Here is a 15151-nt window from a genome sequence, read left to right as displayed (position 1 = left end):
GAAGGTGTGCAGGGAGGAACTTTGGCTAAAGCACAGGTTTCAGTGCAGTCCAAACTGAGAGCCGAGGTCCCCTAGGGAAGCTGCATCCCGCAAGCTCTCAGCATGGGCAGAAACTTCTGGGGCTGAGGAGTGGAGAAAAATAAAGCACTCTCTGGGTCCTCTGGAACAATCCACAGGATCCAGGAAGAAGACCCCTTCGTGTGATGTCTCTCCAGTGCTCTGTCCTGGCAAAGCTGAACTACATCAAGCCATCTGGTAAAGGCGAAATATTTGAAGGTTCAAGCTCCATTTTCAGGAGTCAGGGAATGAAGGGTAAGTTAGGAACTAAGAGGCAATAAATTGGCAACTGTCCCACGGGCAGACCCTCCATCGCAGTATCAGACAATGTGGATTACCTCATCAAGACTGTACTGGCGTCAGAGCTCGGCCAGGAGGCTGCTGCAGCGACACAGTCATGACAGGCCAAGGCCTCGGATCAAAGGGATGTCAGCTGGGATGAAATAGAGAGGTTGGGTAAGACAGTTCAAGGGAACAGAATCATGAGGAAAATTGGGAAAATTCCAGAGTCTCAGAACATGTCCAGAAAGGGGGCTATGGAACTGTTGAGAACTCACTCTGAGAGGCTGAAGACTAGGAGATGCACCTAAGACTGAAGTCTTTGTAGGTCCTTAGTGCCTAGCACGACTGGCAGTAGGTACGGACACGCTTCAGTAAGCGTTGGTGGAAGGGAGGGAAGGTGGGTGCTAAAGAGAGAACTCCTTTACAGGATAAGCAGAAGAGTAGTCCAGAGTCCCAGTCCGAGTGTGACCAGAGGCAAGGACTAAATCCTCCAAATCAGAGCCTGTAACAAGCTTTGTCACCCAAGTGACCAGAATCCAGGCACAGAAGCCTCCCCTGAGATATCACAACTCCCCTCCAAGACACGACACTGAAGGTGCCCAGGCTCTCCCCATTGCAGCCTGCTCCCTCCACGCCAACCCCACCCCACCCAGCCTGGCTCTCTACCCAGCAATACACCCCCAGCACTTCCAGAGCAGGGGCTTCACTTGCACGGCCTCCCTGGGTCCTGGGGATGTAGCAGGGATGGTTCATTCGTGCTTAAACGGAAAGCTGACCCCCGCTGTGAGAGAGAAACTTCCTTTAACAAGTTATGCACCTCACCGACAAAGGTGTCATTACCCCCATTTTTCAAACGAGGACCCAGGTTCTGAGAGATTAAGTCTTACCCCTTGTTCATGCAGCATCTAAGTCTTGGAGGAGAAAAAAATAAAGACATGTATAGGAACTTTCCTTAAATAAAGTTATCATGTCACCCATATTAAATAAAAGCCTCTTATTCTTTTTTTTTACTTTCTTACTCTTCACTTTCATCAAATTCTACAGAATAATGAAAGTTAACATGTACAGGTCACTTATAAAGTGCCTAGCAGTGTTCCTAACACTACACAGATAATATCACAATCCTTAGGGCAACCCTGTTTTATACAGAAGGGTATTGAGGCACAGAGAGGTGATGTAACTTGCCCAAGGTCATGTAAGTGACCTAATAAGTGGTGCAGTAAAGATTCAAATCCAGCTGGTCTGGCCCTAGAATCCACCTACAAACTAGCAACACACTGAGCTCAGACAGAAACCTTGCAAGACAAGCATTCAACTGTAGCGTTTAAGGTGTAGAATGTCTTGATTTTACAGTTAGCCTGGTGACTCTTGGACAATTTTGAACAAGGTCATGACTATGACTCAGATTCACTCCTTCACAGTTTTTCTGTTGAAGTGAAACTATTGCACGGCAGTTGTTATATTCTAAGGGATGGTTCAGGAGCCAAGGAAAATGTTGACAAATGAGACATGATTGAGGCCAGAAGTGTATTCAGATCTGCCAAGCCAGGCAGCCAGGACCCCAACACCATTAGCATCCTTCCATTTGGCTAGTCTTCCAGCAGGAAGCCTGTCTGTCTGAGTGCAGCGTAACGTGTTGGTGTTGATGAACTCCCTCAGCCCCCAGAGCCGCCCGTGTTTTCTGGAGCCCAGTGTCTCCCTGGTGCCAGGAAACACTATGGTGTTGCCAGCATGTATTTATCACTCTGAAAAAATGGTTCATCCTTCCAGGCAAACTGAAAAGAAAAGCACGAAATTCTGAGTTTGCAGCCAGTTACCTCTGCTGATGTCTCAAATTAGCTAGACTGCATTGTAGAAGCAGAGAAAGAACAGTAACCATACATTTATCCAGACTACAAAGCTTCTGCATTGTAGAGGGCACTGCTCGATGTCTTGATAAAATCAAAAGAGAAATAGTAAATTCACAAAGCTTTGACAAGGCACCCAGTACCTCTTAAAAACAAGGGCCTGACCTACATGCTTGCTTAACTTTCTGCTCTGTACTTCATCCATCCATCCTTGCCTTCCCAAAGAGGAAAACATAGATAAATAAAAAACACATACATGCATTGTACAAAACATGATCTGCTGGAGAAGGGAATGGCAAACCATTCCTGTTTCTTGCCTCGAGAACCCCATGAAAGGCAAAAAAAGATGACACCAGAAGATGTATCCTCCAGGTTGGTAGGGATCCAATTTGCTACTGGGGAAGAGCAGAGAAATAGCTCCAGAAAGAATGAAGAGGCTGAGGCAAATCGGAAACACCCCCCAGCTGTGGGTGTGTCTGGTGGCAAAAGTAAAGTCCAATGCTGTAAAGAGAAATACTGCCTAGGAACCTGGAATATTAGGTTCATGAATCAAGGTAAATTGAACGTGGTCAAGCAGGAGATGGGGAGAGTGAACACTGACATTTCAGCAATCACAGAACTAAAATGAACAGGAATTGGTGACTTTAATTCAGATGACCATTATATCTACTACTGTGGCAAGAAACCCTTAGAAGAAATGGAGTAACCCGCATAGTCAAGAAGAGTATAAAATGCAATACTTGGGTACAATCTCAAAAATTACAGAATGATCTCAAGTCATTTCCAAGACAAACCATTCAACATCATAGTAATCCAAGCCTGAAGCTGAATGGTTCTATGAAGACCTACAAGACCTTCTAGAACTAACACCCAAAAAAAGATATCCTTTTAATCATAAGAGACTGGGATGCAAAGTAAGAAGTCATGAGATAGCTGGAATAACAGGCAAAATTGGCCTTAGAGTACAAAATGAAGTAGGGCAAAGGCTAATAGAGTCTTGCCAAGAGAACATACTGGTCATAACAACACCTGGTCATAACAACACCCACTCCCAACAACACAAGAGAAGATCCTACACATGGACATCACCAGATGGTCAGTACCAAAATCAGATTGATTATATACTTTGCAGCCTAAGATGGAGAAGCCCTGTACAGTCAGCAAAAACAAGACCTGGAGCTGACTATGGCTCAGATTATGATCTCAATATTGCACAATTCAGGCTTACATTGAAGAAAGTAGGGGAAACCATTAGACCATTCAAGTATGACCTAAATCAAATCCCTTATAATTATACAGTGGAAGTGACAAACAGATTCAAGGAAGTAGATTTGGTAGATAGAGTGCCTGAAGAACTATGTGCAGAGGTTCATGACATTGTACAGGAGGCAGTGACCAAAACTATACCCAAAAAAAAAAAAAAGAAAGAAAGAAAGAAATGCAAGAAGGCAAATGGGTTGACTGAGGAGGACTTATTGAGAGAAAAAGAGAAGTGAAAGGCAAAGGAGAAAGGGAAAGATATACCCAACTGAGTGCTGAGTTCCAGAGAATAAGGAGAGATAAGAAAGCCTTCTAAAGTGAACGATGCAAAGAAATAGAGGAAAACAATAGCATGAAAAAACACTAGATCTCTCTCTTCAAGGGAATTAGAAATACCAAGGGAACAGTTGATGCAAGGATGGGCAAAATAAAGGACCGAACGGCAAGGACCTAACAGAGCAGAAGAGGTTAAGAAGCAGTGGCAAGAACACACAGAAGAACTATACAAAAAAGATCTTCATGACCCAGATAAGCACAATGGTGATGTGACCAGTCACCTAGAGCCAGACATCCTGGAGTATGAAGTCAAGAAGACCATAGGAAGCATTACTAGGAAGCATTGCTATGAACAAAGCTAGTGGAGGTGATGGAATTTCAGCTGAGCTATTTAAAATCCTAAAAGATGATGCTGTTAAAGTGCTGCATTCAATATGTCAGCAAAGTAGGAAAATTCAGCAGTGGCCACAGGACTGGAAAAGGTAAGTTTTCATCCCAATCACAAGGAAAGGCAATGACAAAGAATGTTCAAACTACCATACAATTGCTCTCATTTCACATGCTAGCAAGGTAATGCTCAAAATCCTTCAAACTAGATTTCAGCAGTATGTGAACTGAGAAATTCCAGATGTTCAACCTGGTTTTAGAAAAGGCAGAGGAACCAGAGATCAAATTGCCAACATCTGCTGGATCATAGAAAAAGATAGAGAATTCCAGAAAAACATCAACTTCTGCCTCACTGACGATATTAAAGCATTTGACTGTGTGGACCACAACAAACTGTAGAAAATTCTTCAAGAGATGGGAATACCAGACCACCTTACCTGTCTCCTGAGAAACTTGTATGCAGGTCAGGAAGCAACAGTTAGAGCTGGACATGGAACAATGGACTGGTTCAAAGATGGGAAAGGAGTATGACAAGGTTGTATATTGTCACCCTGCTTATTTCACTTCTATGCAGAGTATATCATGAGAAATTCCAGGCTGGATGGATCACAAGCTGGAATCCAGATTTCTGGGAGAAATATCAATAACCTCAGACATGCAGATGATACCACTGTAATGGCAGAAATTGAAGAGGAACTAAAGAACCTCTTGATGAGGGTGAAAGAGGAGAGTAAAAATGCTTGCTTAAAACTCAATATTTTAAAAAACTAAGATCATGGCATCCAATCCCATCATTTCATGGCAAGGAGATGGAGACAAAAGTGGAAACAATGACAGATTTTGTTTTCTCCATTTCCAAAAGCACTGCAGCTGGTGACTGCAGCCATGACGTTAAAACTGGCTTGCTACTTGGAAGGAAAGCTATGACAAACCTAGATAGTGTGTTAAAAATCAGGGACTTTGGGGACAAAGGTCCATATAGGCAAACCTATGATTTTTCCAGTAGTCATATGCAGATGTGAGAGTTGGATCATAAAAAAGTCTGAGCACCAAAGAACTGATGCTTTTGAATTGTGGTGCAAGGAGTACTTTTGAGAGTTCCTTGAACAGCAAGGAGATCAAACTACCCAATCCTATAGGGAATCAACTCTAAATATTCATTGGAAGAGCTGATGCTGAAGCTGAAACCCCAGTACTTTGACCACCTGATATGAAAAGCCAACTCACTGGAAAAGACCCTGATTCTGGGAAAGACTGTGGGCAGAAGGAGAAGGAGGTGACAGACGATGAGATGGTAGGATGGCATCATCGACTCAATGGACATGAGTCTGAGCAAACTCTGGGAGACAGAGAAGGACATGGGAAGCCTGGAGTGCTGCAGTCCATGGGGTCGCAAAGAGTTGGACATGACTTAGCGACAATCAACAACAACAATATTTGCCACTGCTGCCGCTGCTGCTAAGTCACTTCAGTCATGTCCGACTCTGTGCGACCCCTTAGACGGCAGCCCACCAGGCTCCCCCATCCCTGAGATTGTCCAGGCAAGAGTACTGGAGTGGGTCCTTCTCCAAATTGCCTTCTCCGAATATATGCATACATGTTTCTATATCATAGGGCTTCCCCTGTGGCTCAGTGGTAAAGAATCTGCCTGCAATGCAGGAAATGTGGTTCAATCCCTGCACCGGGAAGATCCCCTGAAGGAGGAAATGGAAACCCACTCCAGTATTCTTTCATGGACAGAGAAGCCTGGTGGGCTACAGCCTATGGGGTCGCAAAGAGTCAGACACGACTAAGCAACTAACACTTTCATCTATGGAACAATCTTGAGTTGTGTAGTGAGGGCCTTGAGTCTTTAAACAGAGTGAAGACCTCTATTTACTCACAGGACAAAGACAGCGAAGATCACTAAAGCGAAAGCGCTCGTATCTTTCCTTCTTGCCTTTGCAGGCCTTGCTGCTCGCCTCATCCTATTAGGTAGTATATGAACAGAGATCATCTTATAGCTATCACAGAGTGATGGTTTTCAGTCACCAGTGGTCCGGGTTGCCTCCAAACAGCTGCCTAGAGATAAAGTGCTCTCAGAATCATTAATAAGGAGAGACACTCCTTGTTCAATTTTGCTTCAATTTGCTAGTTTTAAATACAGTGCCTGAAGTGTGTATTTCATGCACCCTTTCATGCGATACATTGCTTTAGGACATGCTTTCTTTCCCTCTAAATTCATCTTGGGTCTGTTTTACCCACTGAGGATCAACTCTTTTTCATGGTTAACGATGCCATTTTCCTCCTCCTTAGTTTGTGGGTTTTCATGGCTGTGCCTTCAGATAAAATGAGCCACGTTGGTATAACGTCCCAGCCTTTTCTTTCCTCTTAGATAAAGAGGCCTAGCAACAAGAATAAAAAGTTTCTAAAGTGTTCAAACCAAAATTCTGAGGAACACAAATAACCCAAAACATCTGCAGGCAATTTTATCAGAGAGCCCAAGTTGCAGACAGACCCAAATGTCCTTGTCTGTATTTTTCTTTATAGAAATAATTGAATTTAGAAGTGGATTCATTCTGGGTTGGGTTTTTGTCATTATTGTTTTTTACTATTTCCCTTCTCTGAGCAGTCTGACCTTTGGGATTATTGCTGTAGAAATCTTATTTCCAAGATAGATAATGTCAGCATTATCTAAGGCCATATGGCATAAACAATCCAAGTTCTTTTCTTCTCAGTAGATAGCTTCTGGACCTCGCTAAAAATTTTGTTGGTAAATCCCTTCAGCGTCCCTGCTATTTTAATCAGTCCTGCACACAGGAAGTAGCTGGATCTCTGCTTCATGCTTTGGCTCAGGAATAGAAAAACGGAGCTAGAGCCTTTCCATGCCTTGGAAAGGAGAATATAAAGTTGCGGGAAAGCCAAAGTCTTTAAGAAATCTTCATTGTTTCTACTCCTGGCTTAAGGGAAACTTTTGGCAGAGCCAGAAGGAAGGAATCAGACTGAACCTATTTAAGAATTATTGCCAAACTGAAGGATTGAGTTTTGCTTAAGGGAGGAGTTAAAAACCCCAGGCATGGCAGTAAGACAGAAAAGAGATTTCAGCCGTTCTTTATCTCTAGAAAACATTGGATTGGGGAACCACAGTCTAAGCAGAATTAGGCTTAGACTGAATGAAGACTTCTTTCCAACCCTTGAACCTCCATGAGAGTGGAATTTAAGGTGTTGGTCTGGGGAAATCTAGAGGAAAGAGTAAGATGACTATGCAGAGCTGCAAAGGCACCCATGCCTGCTACACCGGCTGTGTCCACACTTCGATTGCAGCTGCTCCCAGGGCTACAGCAGGCTCATACTCAAGGGCAACGAGGCGGCAGCTTAAATTAGTAAAAACGGAATCTGGGCCATGATGGATAGTAAGAGATAGCAGCCCTCATTTGAAATGATTTTTTTTTTAATTTTTAATTGGAGGATAATTGCTAAACAATGTTGTGTTGCTTTCTGTCGCACAACAACGCGAATCAGCCACAACCACACATATATCCCCTCCTCCTTTAGCCTCCCTCCCGTGTGTGTGTGCTCAGTTGCTCAGTTGTGACTGTGCCACCAGCAAATTCCACGCATGGCAATGCAGACATTTAAATGCCACTCTCTCAGTTCATCCCACCCTCTCCTTCCCCTGCAGTGTCCACAGTCCATTCTCTCCACCTGTGTCTCTATTCCTGCACGTAGGGAATTTTCCTAGATTTTTCCTAGATTCCATATATATGTGTTAATGGGCGCTGTTTGTTTTTCTGACTGACTTCACTCTGTGTATAGGCTCTAGGTTCATCTACCTCATTAGCACTGACGCAAATGCATTCCTTTTTATGGCTGAGTAATATTCCACTGTATATATTACCACAACTATTTTATCCATTCATCTGTCGATGGACGTCTAGGTTGCTTCCATATCCTGGCTATAGTGAATAGTGCTGAAATTAACATTGGGGTACATGTGCCTTTTTCAGTTATGGTTTTCTCAGGGTATATATATCACCAGTAGTGGAATTGCCGGGTCATATGGTAGTTTTATTCCTAGTTTTTTTAAAGGAATTTTCCCATTGTTCTCCATAGTGGCTATGTCAATTTATGTTCCCCCCGTCAGTGCAAGAGACCAGCCTTTATTTTAAATCTACTCCACTCACCGATCATTCATTCTCCTGACGCAGACGCAACCTGAGTAGAGGCAAGGTCACTTCAGGTGCTATTCTTGGATGTGTGTCAAATGCCGCAGGGGTGCATTCCTTTGCCTTGTCCCACAGCAAAGGATGGAGGAAGACACTGGTAGTTTCAGAGTTAACTAAGAGTGCTGATATCAAGAGCCCAACATGTCATATCACCCTATCTGCCTAATGGGTCCAAAGGGAAGCAGCCCCACTGAGTATTTGCTCTTAGCAAACGAGCACATCTGTCCCTTACTAATAGAATAAAATCTCCAGGCTTTATTGATGTTTCCCCATTTCTTTTTGCAGTTTAAGATGCTCCTGGGAAAATAATATAAATAATTAGCTGCTCTTTATAGGCATGCAAATTCTTTACCCTGATTAAAGCAAATGAAAATATATTCTCCTGGTTTCTAATGTCATATTATTGGCCATATACAATTGTTATAAGATGTGCTACTTTCTTTCTATTTACTGAAACAGAGCAAAATTTTAGATCTCTGTCTGTATTCCAGGAAAGGTCATGGCTTCAGGAAATATTCTGCCTCCTAAAACATAAATATTGCAGCTTTCAACTGCTGACTCTAAGAGGCATGGCCCCAGAAGCCAGATGTGTGAGAGATACAGTGTGGAAGACGCAGCCAGAAAGCCAGTGCTTAAATCTGTTTCCATATAACCATGGGACATCTCACTGAAACTCCATTTCTTCTTCTAGAAAATGGGGATAACATTAGCTTCCTGCTTTACAGAGTAGTTGTGAAGAGTAAAAAAGACAGGGTAAAAGAGAATGTTTTATAAACTAAAGTGCCATACAAATAAGAGATATTACTTTTAGTTGGAAAATATCTTTGCATCTACCCTCCTCTGAGTTGCAAGAAATTTTTGCATGTGTGTATAAATTCACATCTATACATTTATGTATTTTGGTGTGTGGAGAGGTGTCGCGTTTTCATCAGCATCTCAAAAGGAAGTCGTCACCTAAAATTGGTTGAGAACCTTTGGGCTAGTTGGTGTTCTGCATCAACAGTCATTAGTAATATGCAAGTTAAAACCACTAAGAAATACCACCATGCACTCAGTAGGATGGCTATTATCAAAAAGCCAAGCAGTACAGAGTATTGATGAGGTGAGGAAAATCTGGAACATTCATACACTGCTGGTAGGAGTGGTACAGCCACTTTGGAAAACTGTTTGACAGTTTATTACAAAGTTAAAGATAAAATTACCATATGGCTCAGCAATGTCACTCTTAGTAATCTATCAAAAAGAATGAAAATATATGCCCACACAAAGACCTGAACGCAAATTTTCATAGCAGCATTATTTGAATTAGCCCAAAACTGGAAAGAAAACTCCCCATCACCTCGTGAATAGATAAACTAAATGAGACATATCCATAAAGTAGAATGTAGCTCAGCAAGAAAAAAGAAGGACATACCAATGAGAACTGCAACATGGATGAAACTTGAGAAGATCACACTAAGAGAAAGAAGACCATATAGGGTATGATTCTACTTGTATAAAATGTCTAGAAATGGCAAGTTTGTACAGATTGATAACAGATCTGTGATTGCCTGTGATTGGAAAGGTAAGGGTAGCAACTGATTGCAAACAGACTCAAAGGAAATTTGACACAGGCAATATTTTGACATATAATAGTAAAATAAATACAAATAGCGAAATATTTACCTGATTTTAGTTTTGCATACAAGTTTCAAACTACTGTCATTTTAAGAAAAGTATTCTTTATTCACTCTATGCTGCAAGTTCTCTCTAAACTTTGCAAGTTTCCTGACTTGCTAAAAAATAATAAAAATAAAAAGATAAAGTAACTACCTGATAAGCATTTGTGACAATAAATCAATTAATAGATGTAATGAAATTAGAAGAGGGCATAACACACAGTAAGTATGGAATATAGGCTATGTATAGACACTAACTAGATACTACCAAATGAATATGTTTTGTAATATCAATTTCTTTTTATATTCTTTTTTTCTGATGGGAAAAAATAGATATGAATGATGAGTGACTCTCTAAAGTTGGCATAAATGAAATGCATATTAATAGAGGCGATTCAAAAAGGATGTGGGAAATTTTGAGTTTGATGTAATATATCACAGACAGCATAATCTACAAAAGCTCATTTGGGTTTTATTTTCATTTCAGAACAATCAGTTCAGAAAAATAACTTTAGTCCTCCTTTCCTCTCTCATTTTCTCCCTTATCTGCTTAGCTGCAGTGCCCATGCTGAACCTCTTCCTTATCAATTACAGGATGAAGGAAAATGCTCACCTCTAGAGGTGATAAAATTAGAAGGTGCAGAAGTTGGCATTGATAGCAGCTTGGGAAAACCATTTGTGTTTAACTGTGTGCCTCAGTCTGGAAATAGAACTTTTTGCCTCTGCGCAACTTCAAACCAAGAATTCAAAAGGTAATTGACTATTCTTTCATCTTACTAGTTTCGCTCGGAGTGGGGGAAATGCATCTTCAACAGCAATCTGACAGAGTCTTGGGGTTGGAAATGAAAAAGGGAACAGAAAATTCACAGCACAAGTCAATGAACTATCTTTTTCTTGTGTATGACAAGTTTGAGTTTTTCATATTTCTGCCAGTTTTTTTTTTTTTCCTAACGGAATCTCCAAAAAACAAACAGATGTATCATCTAACTTAATTACCTTAGTTCTCTGAGTTTTCTAAAACAGCTCACTGCTGCCACAGGTCACATCTGGCTTCCCCAGAAGTTACACAATTCATATATTTAAGCTAATTGGATGGGTAGTCAAAGGAATAAAAATAATGTATTAAAAGCAGGGTTACAATTTAACAGTGAAATGAACAAAATTCATCATCATCATCATTCATAATATAGGTTCTTGGGGGAATTAACACAGCTGACAATCTGTAAGCATATCACCCAGTCTGAGGGTCAAAGTGTGAAGGCGTTCTAAGAGGGTGGCCCGCGAACTCTACACATTGAGCAATTTATGATCATTATTCAGCGTGTCCCCGTGGAAGTGGAGGTCATGGGTCAATCCAGTGAGTCAGCTCAGGACTGTTGTGTACACACTGCTACTTTATGGTGAGGGGTGGGATGGAACGGGGTAAGGGAGACAGTGGCCCAAAAATGGGTCAACGGTGTTTAGAAGGATGTCATATCTCTTTATGAGAATTTGGACTCCATTTGTAAAGACAGCCTTAGGTCTGAAACCTTCTAGGCAAAGAATATACTGTCTCTGTTTGTGGAACACTGTGTGCTGAAATGCATATTTTTCTTTAAAGGACAAACAGGGAAACATGAGGACAGCAAAGTAATTGTATTTCAATTCATGGGGAAGATATTTATTGGATAGCTAATATGTCCAAGATGCTGTTTTAAAATCTTTGAGAACTGTTAGTATGATGAAGCATCAATTTTTGCCTTCAAAAAAAGCTCTGCACCAAGAAGATAAGACATTTATTCTAGTATTTTTAATGCAAAATAGAAATTGAGTAGTGAGATAGGGGAAGACAAAGTGGCATAGGAATCTAGGGTGGGAAGGAAAATCTCTGGATGTGGGGATGAGCAAGGAGTTTATGAATGGTATGGTATAGCATCAGATACTCCCACACACAAGAGGACATGGAGCAGAGACGGGCAGAGGCATCATATCAGGCTTGCAGTACTCTTTGATTGGAGGCTTGAAAGAGATTGGCAAGATAGGGTGGGATAGATAGGCTGATATCTGGCTAAGGAGACAAGACCAAGAAAGTTCAGTCCTCTAGTAGAGACACCAGTGCACTAACTGGTCACTTGGTCTAAGGAACACTTGGCAGGTGGATAGGGCAGTGGCTATTTACCAGTCTTTCCACTGACTAATAGTCAGGGCTTTACAGTTGTTATCAGGCCTGCTGGTGTTAAATTCACGTACCGTAGTAAAATAGTGAATACATTTTCCCTTAGGCATGAATTATAGCAAAGGAGAAGGATGAGAATAATTTATCTTAAATACGCCTGGTAGGTGGGGGATTTTGGCACCTAGTAACACCAGTTTTGTAAGAATATGCCTCTCTTCAACCATGAATTTAGAGCCACAAAACATATCTGCATCTCAGGACTCTTCTGTCTGAATGATGGGGTCCAGGGAGAAAAACAAGGCCCTCTGGAGGACACTTAGCACGTTCCCTGAGAAAAGCACCTCTCATCTCTCTTTCAGGTGGCTGGAAGCAATGGACAAAGCAGCCCGCCCCGTCCACCAGGTAAGGAGTCCTTGCTATCCATCTGTGCCTTCACTCTGCTCTTCTCTGAGGGAGAATTCTCCAGTTGGGCACCACGCAGTCCAGCCTGGAACGTCTCAGATCCGCCCTAAACGCTGGGAAAGGGGATTTCCAGTCAATAGGACTTCCTGCTCAGGTTTTATGGGGGTGCTTGTTCTTTTGGTTTTCAGGGTTTGGATGCTGTTCCTCTCAGTGAGCTCGGGGGGTAGTCCCAACCAGGGTGGAATTGCTGTTTGACACGAAGCAGTTGAGTGGATTCCCACGAGGCTAAACCACTCCTATTGTTTTCTTCTTAGTTCCTGAGAACAAGGGCTCAGGGATAGCTTGGGACAGTGCTCTTGGCCAAGCAGCTGATTGGGAAACGTCTTATATTCAGAAATGTAGTGTTTTATGTTCCTATCCTTATTCTGAAGATGTATTAGGTCAGCTTTCACTGTTCCTGCCTAGTCATGATCCCTGGCCTTGAAGTAATAGAATTTTTAATTTAGGCTTGACACCCAAACTGATAGATAACTTCATAACACCAACATGTGAGTCATCACTTCAGCCCCCAAGGCATTTGATACTCTTCTTTCTGAGCTACAACCTCGTCAAGAGCAGAGAAACTGCTTCCATTTTCAATTGTTTCATTTCTGTGCCATAGATACAATTTCTAACAAGGTCACACATTTCGTTTAAATATGCTCATTTCCTCACAAAAGGAAACAGAAGAAAAAGGTATTTACTATCAATTATCTTCTTTACCTATTTTGGCTTTTGTATACTCCAGAAAATTTGGGTGGTCTGAGCTTAAATGTACTACCCTGTGCCCTCTATCTGTCCTTTCAAAATAATCACCAGCATTATTGGTCATCTTATAATAATCAGATGACAAACAGCAGGACTTGTGTTTCATTTTACCTGAAACAACACTCAGTCCACTCACCCATCTCTCTGAGGCATCACTGTAACGAGCCTCGGTACTTTTAAGAGGGATCTATTCTGCTAATGCACTCAGAGTGTTTGCAGCAGAGTAAAAAAGAAATACCCAAACTCCCAGCAGGCTCCCAATTCACAGCAAACAATTCTGCCAGCTCTGCATTCTGAAATCTTTTGCACTGCCTGGTTAAAACTAAAGAACAAAAATGAAACCAAATGAAAGAAACCAGCTAGCACCCAGCAAGGTGTTCAGATAAAGGGATGAAGCATCACACCCCCTGCCTCAGGTCAAGTTCCCCGGAAGAGCCTGCCGCTGGGTCAGGACGGTGGACCTCTACCTCTCCAGGGTAGAGGATCTTGATTTATCGTGGGCCTTCCACTCCACAGACCATGTGAGCCTCAGGTCTGATCTGGCCTGGGGCATTTCCCTTGTTCCTTGGCACAAATAGGAGTGCTGCTGTTGCTGCTGCTGCTAAGTCGCTTCAGTCGTGTCCGACTGTGCGACCCCATGGATTGCAGCCCACCAGGCTCCCCCGTCCACGGGATTCTCCAGGCAAGAGTACTGGAGTGGGGTGCCACTGCCTTCTCCGAATAGGAGTGCTAGATAAAGTAAATCACGAACCAGGGCCTGCAATTAGTCACGGTGGACATACCAGGAACAGAGCTAGAAGGACAATCCCAATGGTAAGTATAGCTCATTGGGGCCAGCACGTAGAGATGACCTTTAAACAATAGGCTTTGCTGAGATTCCCATTTTTCTTTCTATACATCACTGATATTCTTTTGATCTCCTCACGACAGAATGGAAGCCAAAGAGAAGGGAAACCTACGGACGTGAAAAGGGAGAGTTCTCTGTGGCCACTGGATAGGTTCAGATTGTCTGGCTTATTTCTCAGATGTGCAGATTGCCTTAGCAATGGGATCGCTTAGGACAGGGGCTTCTCTGAAGTCAGTCTTGGTGCTGACGTCACTGGCTCTGGGAGGCTGGTGCAGGATGGCCTCTCAGGTGATTCTTTGGTGCCACCCCTGCAGAACCATGTCTGGGAAGATGTTACCCTGCACAACAGTAGCCTCCCGCCCCTGGCTATCAAGAACCCAGAGTGCCTGGGCCTTCTGCACCAGCTGGACGGAAGCACAGACATGTGGACGCAGTACTACTGCATTCTGAAGGATGGCTGCTTGTACTTCTATGCCAGCATTCGCTCCACCCAGGCCTCAGGTACCGAGTCAACTTTCACAGTCGTAGCAGCAAAGCCACCTTAGCATCACAGAGCTTTTACCAAACTTTATGCTGTGTAAATTAGTTCACGTTTATCTTCTGGAGAAGGGGTACTATTCTTATTCTCATTTTACAGATAGAAAAACTGGCTGTAAAGTCTACACAACTCGACAAGATCACATATAGTAAGCAATAAAGCTGAGGCCTGAACACAGGCAATGTAACTCCAGAGCCTGAACCCCTGTGCTGTGCTGGGCTTAGTCACTCAATCATGTCTGACTCTTTGCGACCCCATGGACTATAGCCCGCCAGGCTCCTCTATCCAGGGGATTCTCCAGGCCAGAATACTGGAGTGGGTTGCCATACCCTCCTCTAGGGGATCTTCCCAACCCAGGGATTAAACCCAGGTCTCCCACTTGGCAGGCAGGTTCTTTACTGTCTGAGCCACCAGGGAAGCCCAAGAATAC

At 42.7% G+C, this 15151-nt stretch overlaps 1 protein-coding gene across 1 annotated transcript in view; it reads left to right on the top strand.

Annotated features, from left to right (window-relative positions):
- The window catches only part of LOC138440547 (uncharacterized), a 68107-nt gene that overhangs the window by 41648 nt on the left and 11308 nt on the right, over positions 1-15151 (top strand). Inside the window, exons 3-5 of the mRNA XM_069590261.1 lie at positions 10567-10724; positions 12487-12529; positions 14498-14684. Coding sequence (XP_069446362.1) covers positions 10567-10724; positions 12487-12529; positions 14498-14684 — 388 coding nt within the window. The remainder of the gene's footprint in view (positions 1-10566; positions 10725-12486; positions 12530-14497; positions 14685-15151) is intronic.

Source organism: Ovis canadensis, chromosome 5, assembly GCF_042477335.2.
Source record: "Ovis canadensis isolate MfBH-ARS-UI-01 breed Bighorn chromosome 5, ARS-UI_OviCan_v2, whole genome shotgun sequence".
Lineage (NCBI taxonomy): Eukaryota > Metazoa > Chordata > Mammalia > Artiodactyla > Bovidae > Ovis > Ovis canadensis.
The sequence above is the reverse complement of the archived record's forward strand: the minus strand, read 5'-3'. Positions and strand labels throughout refer to the sequence as shown.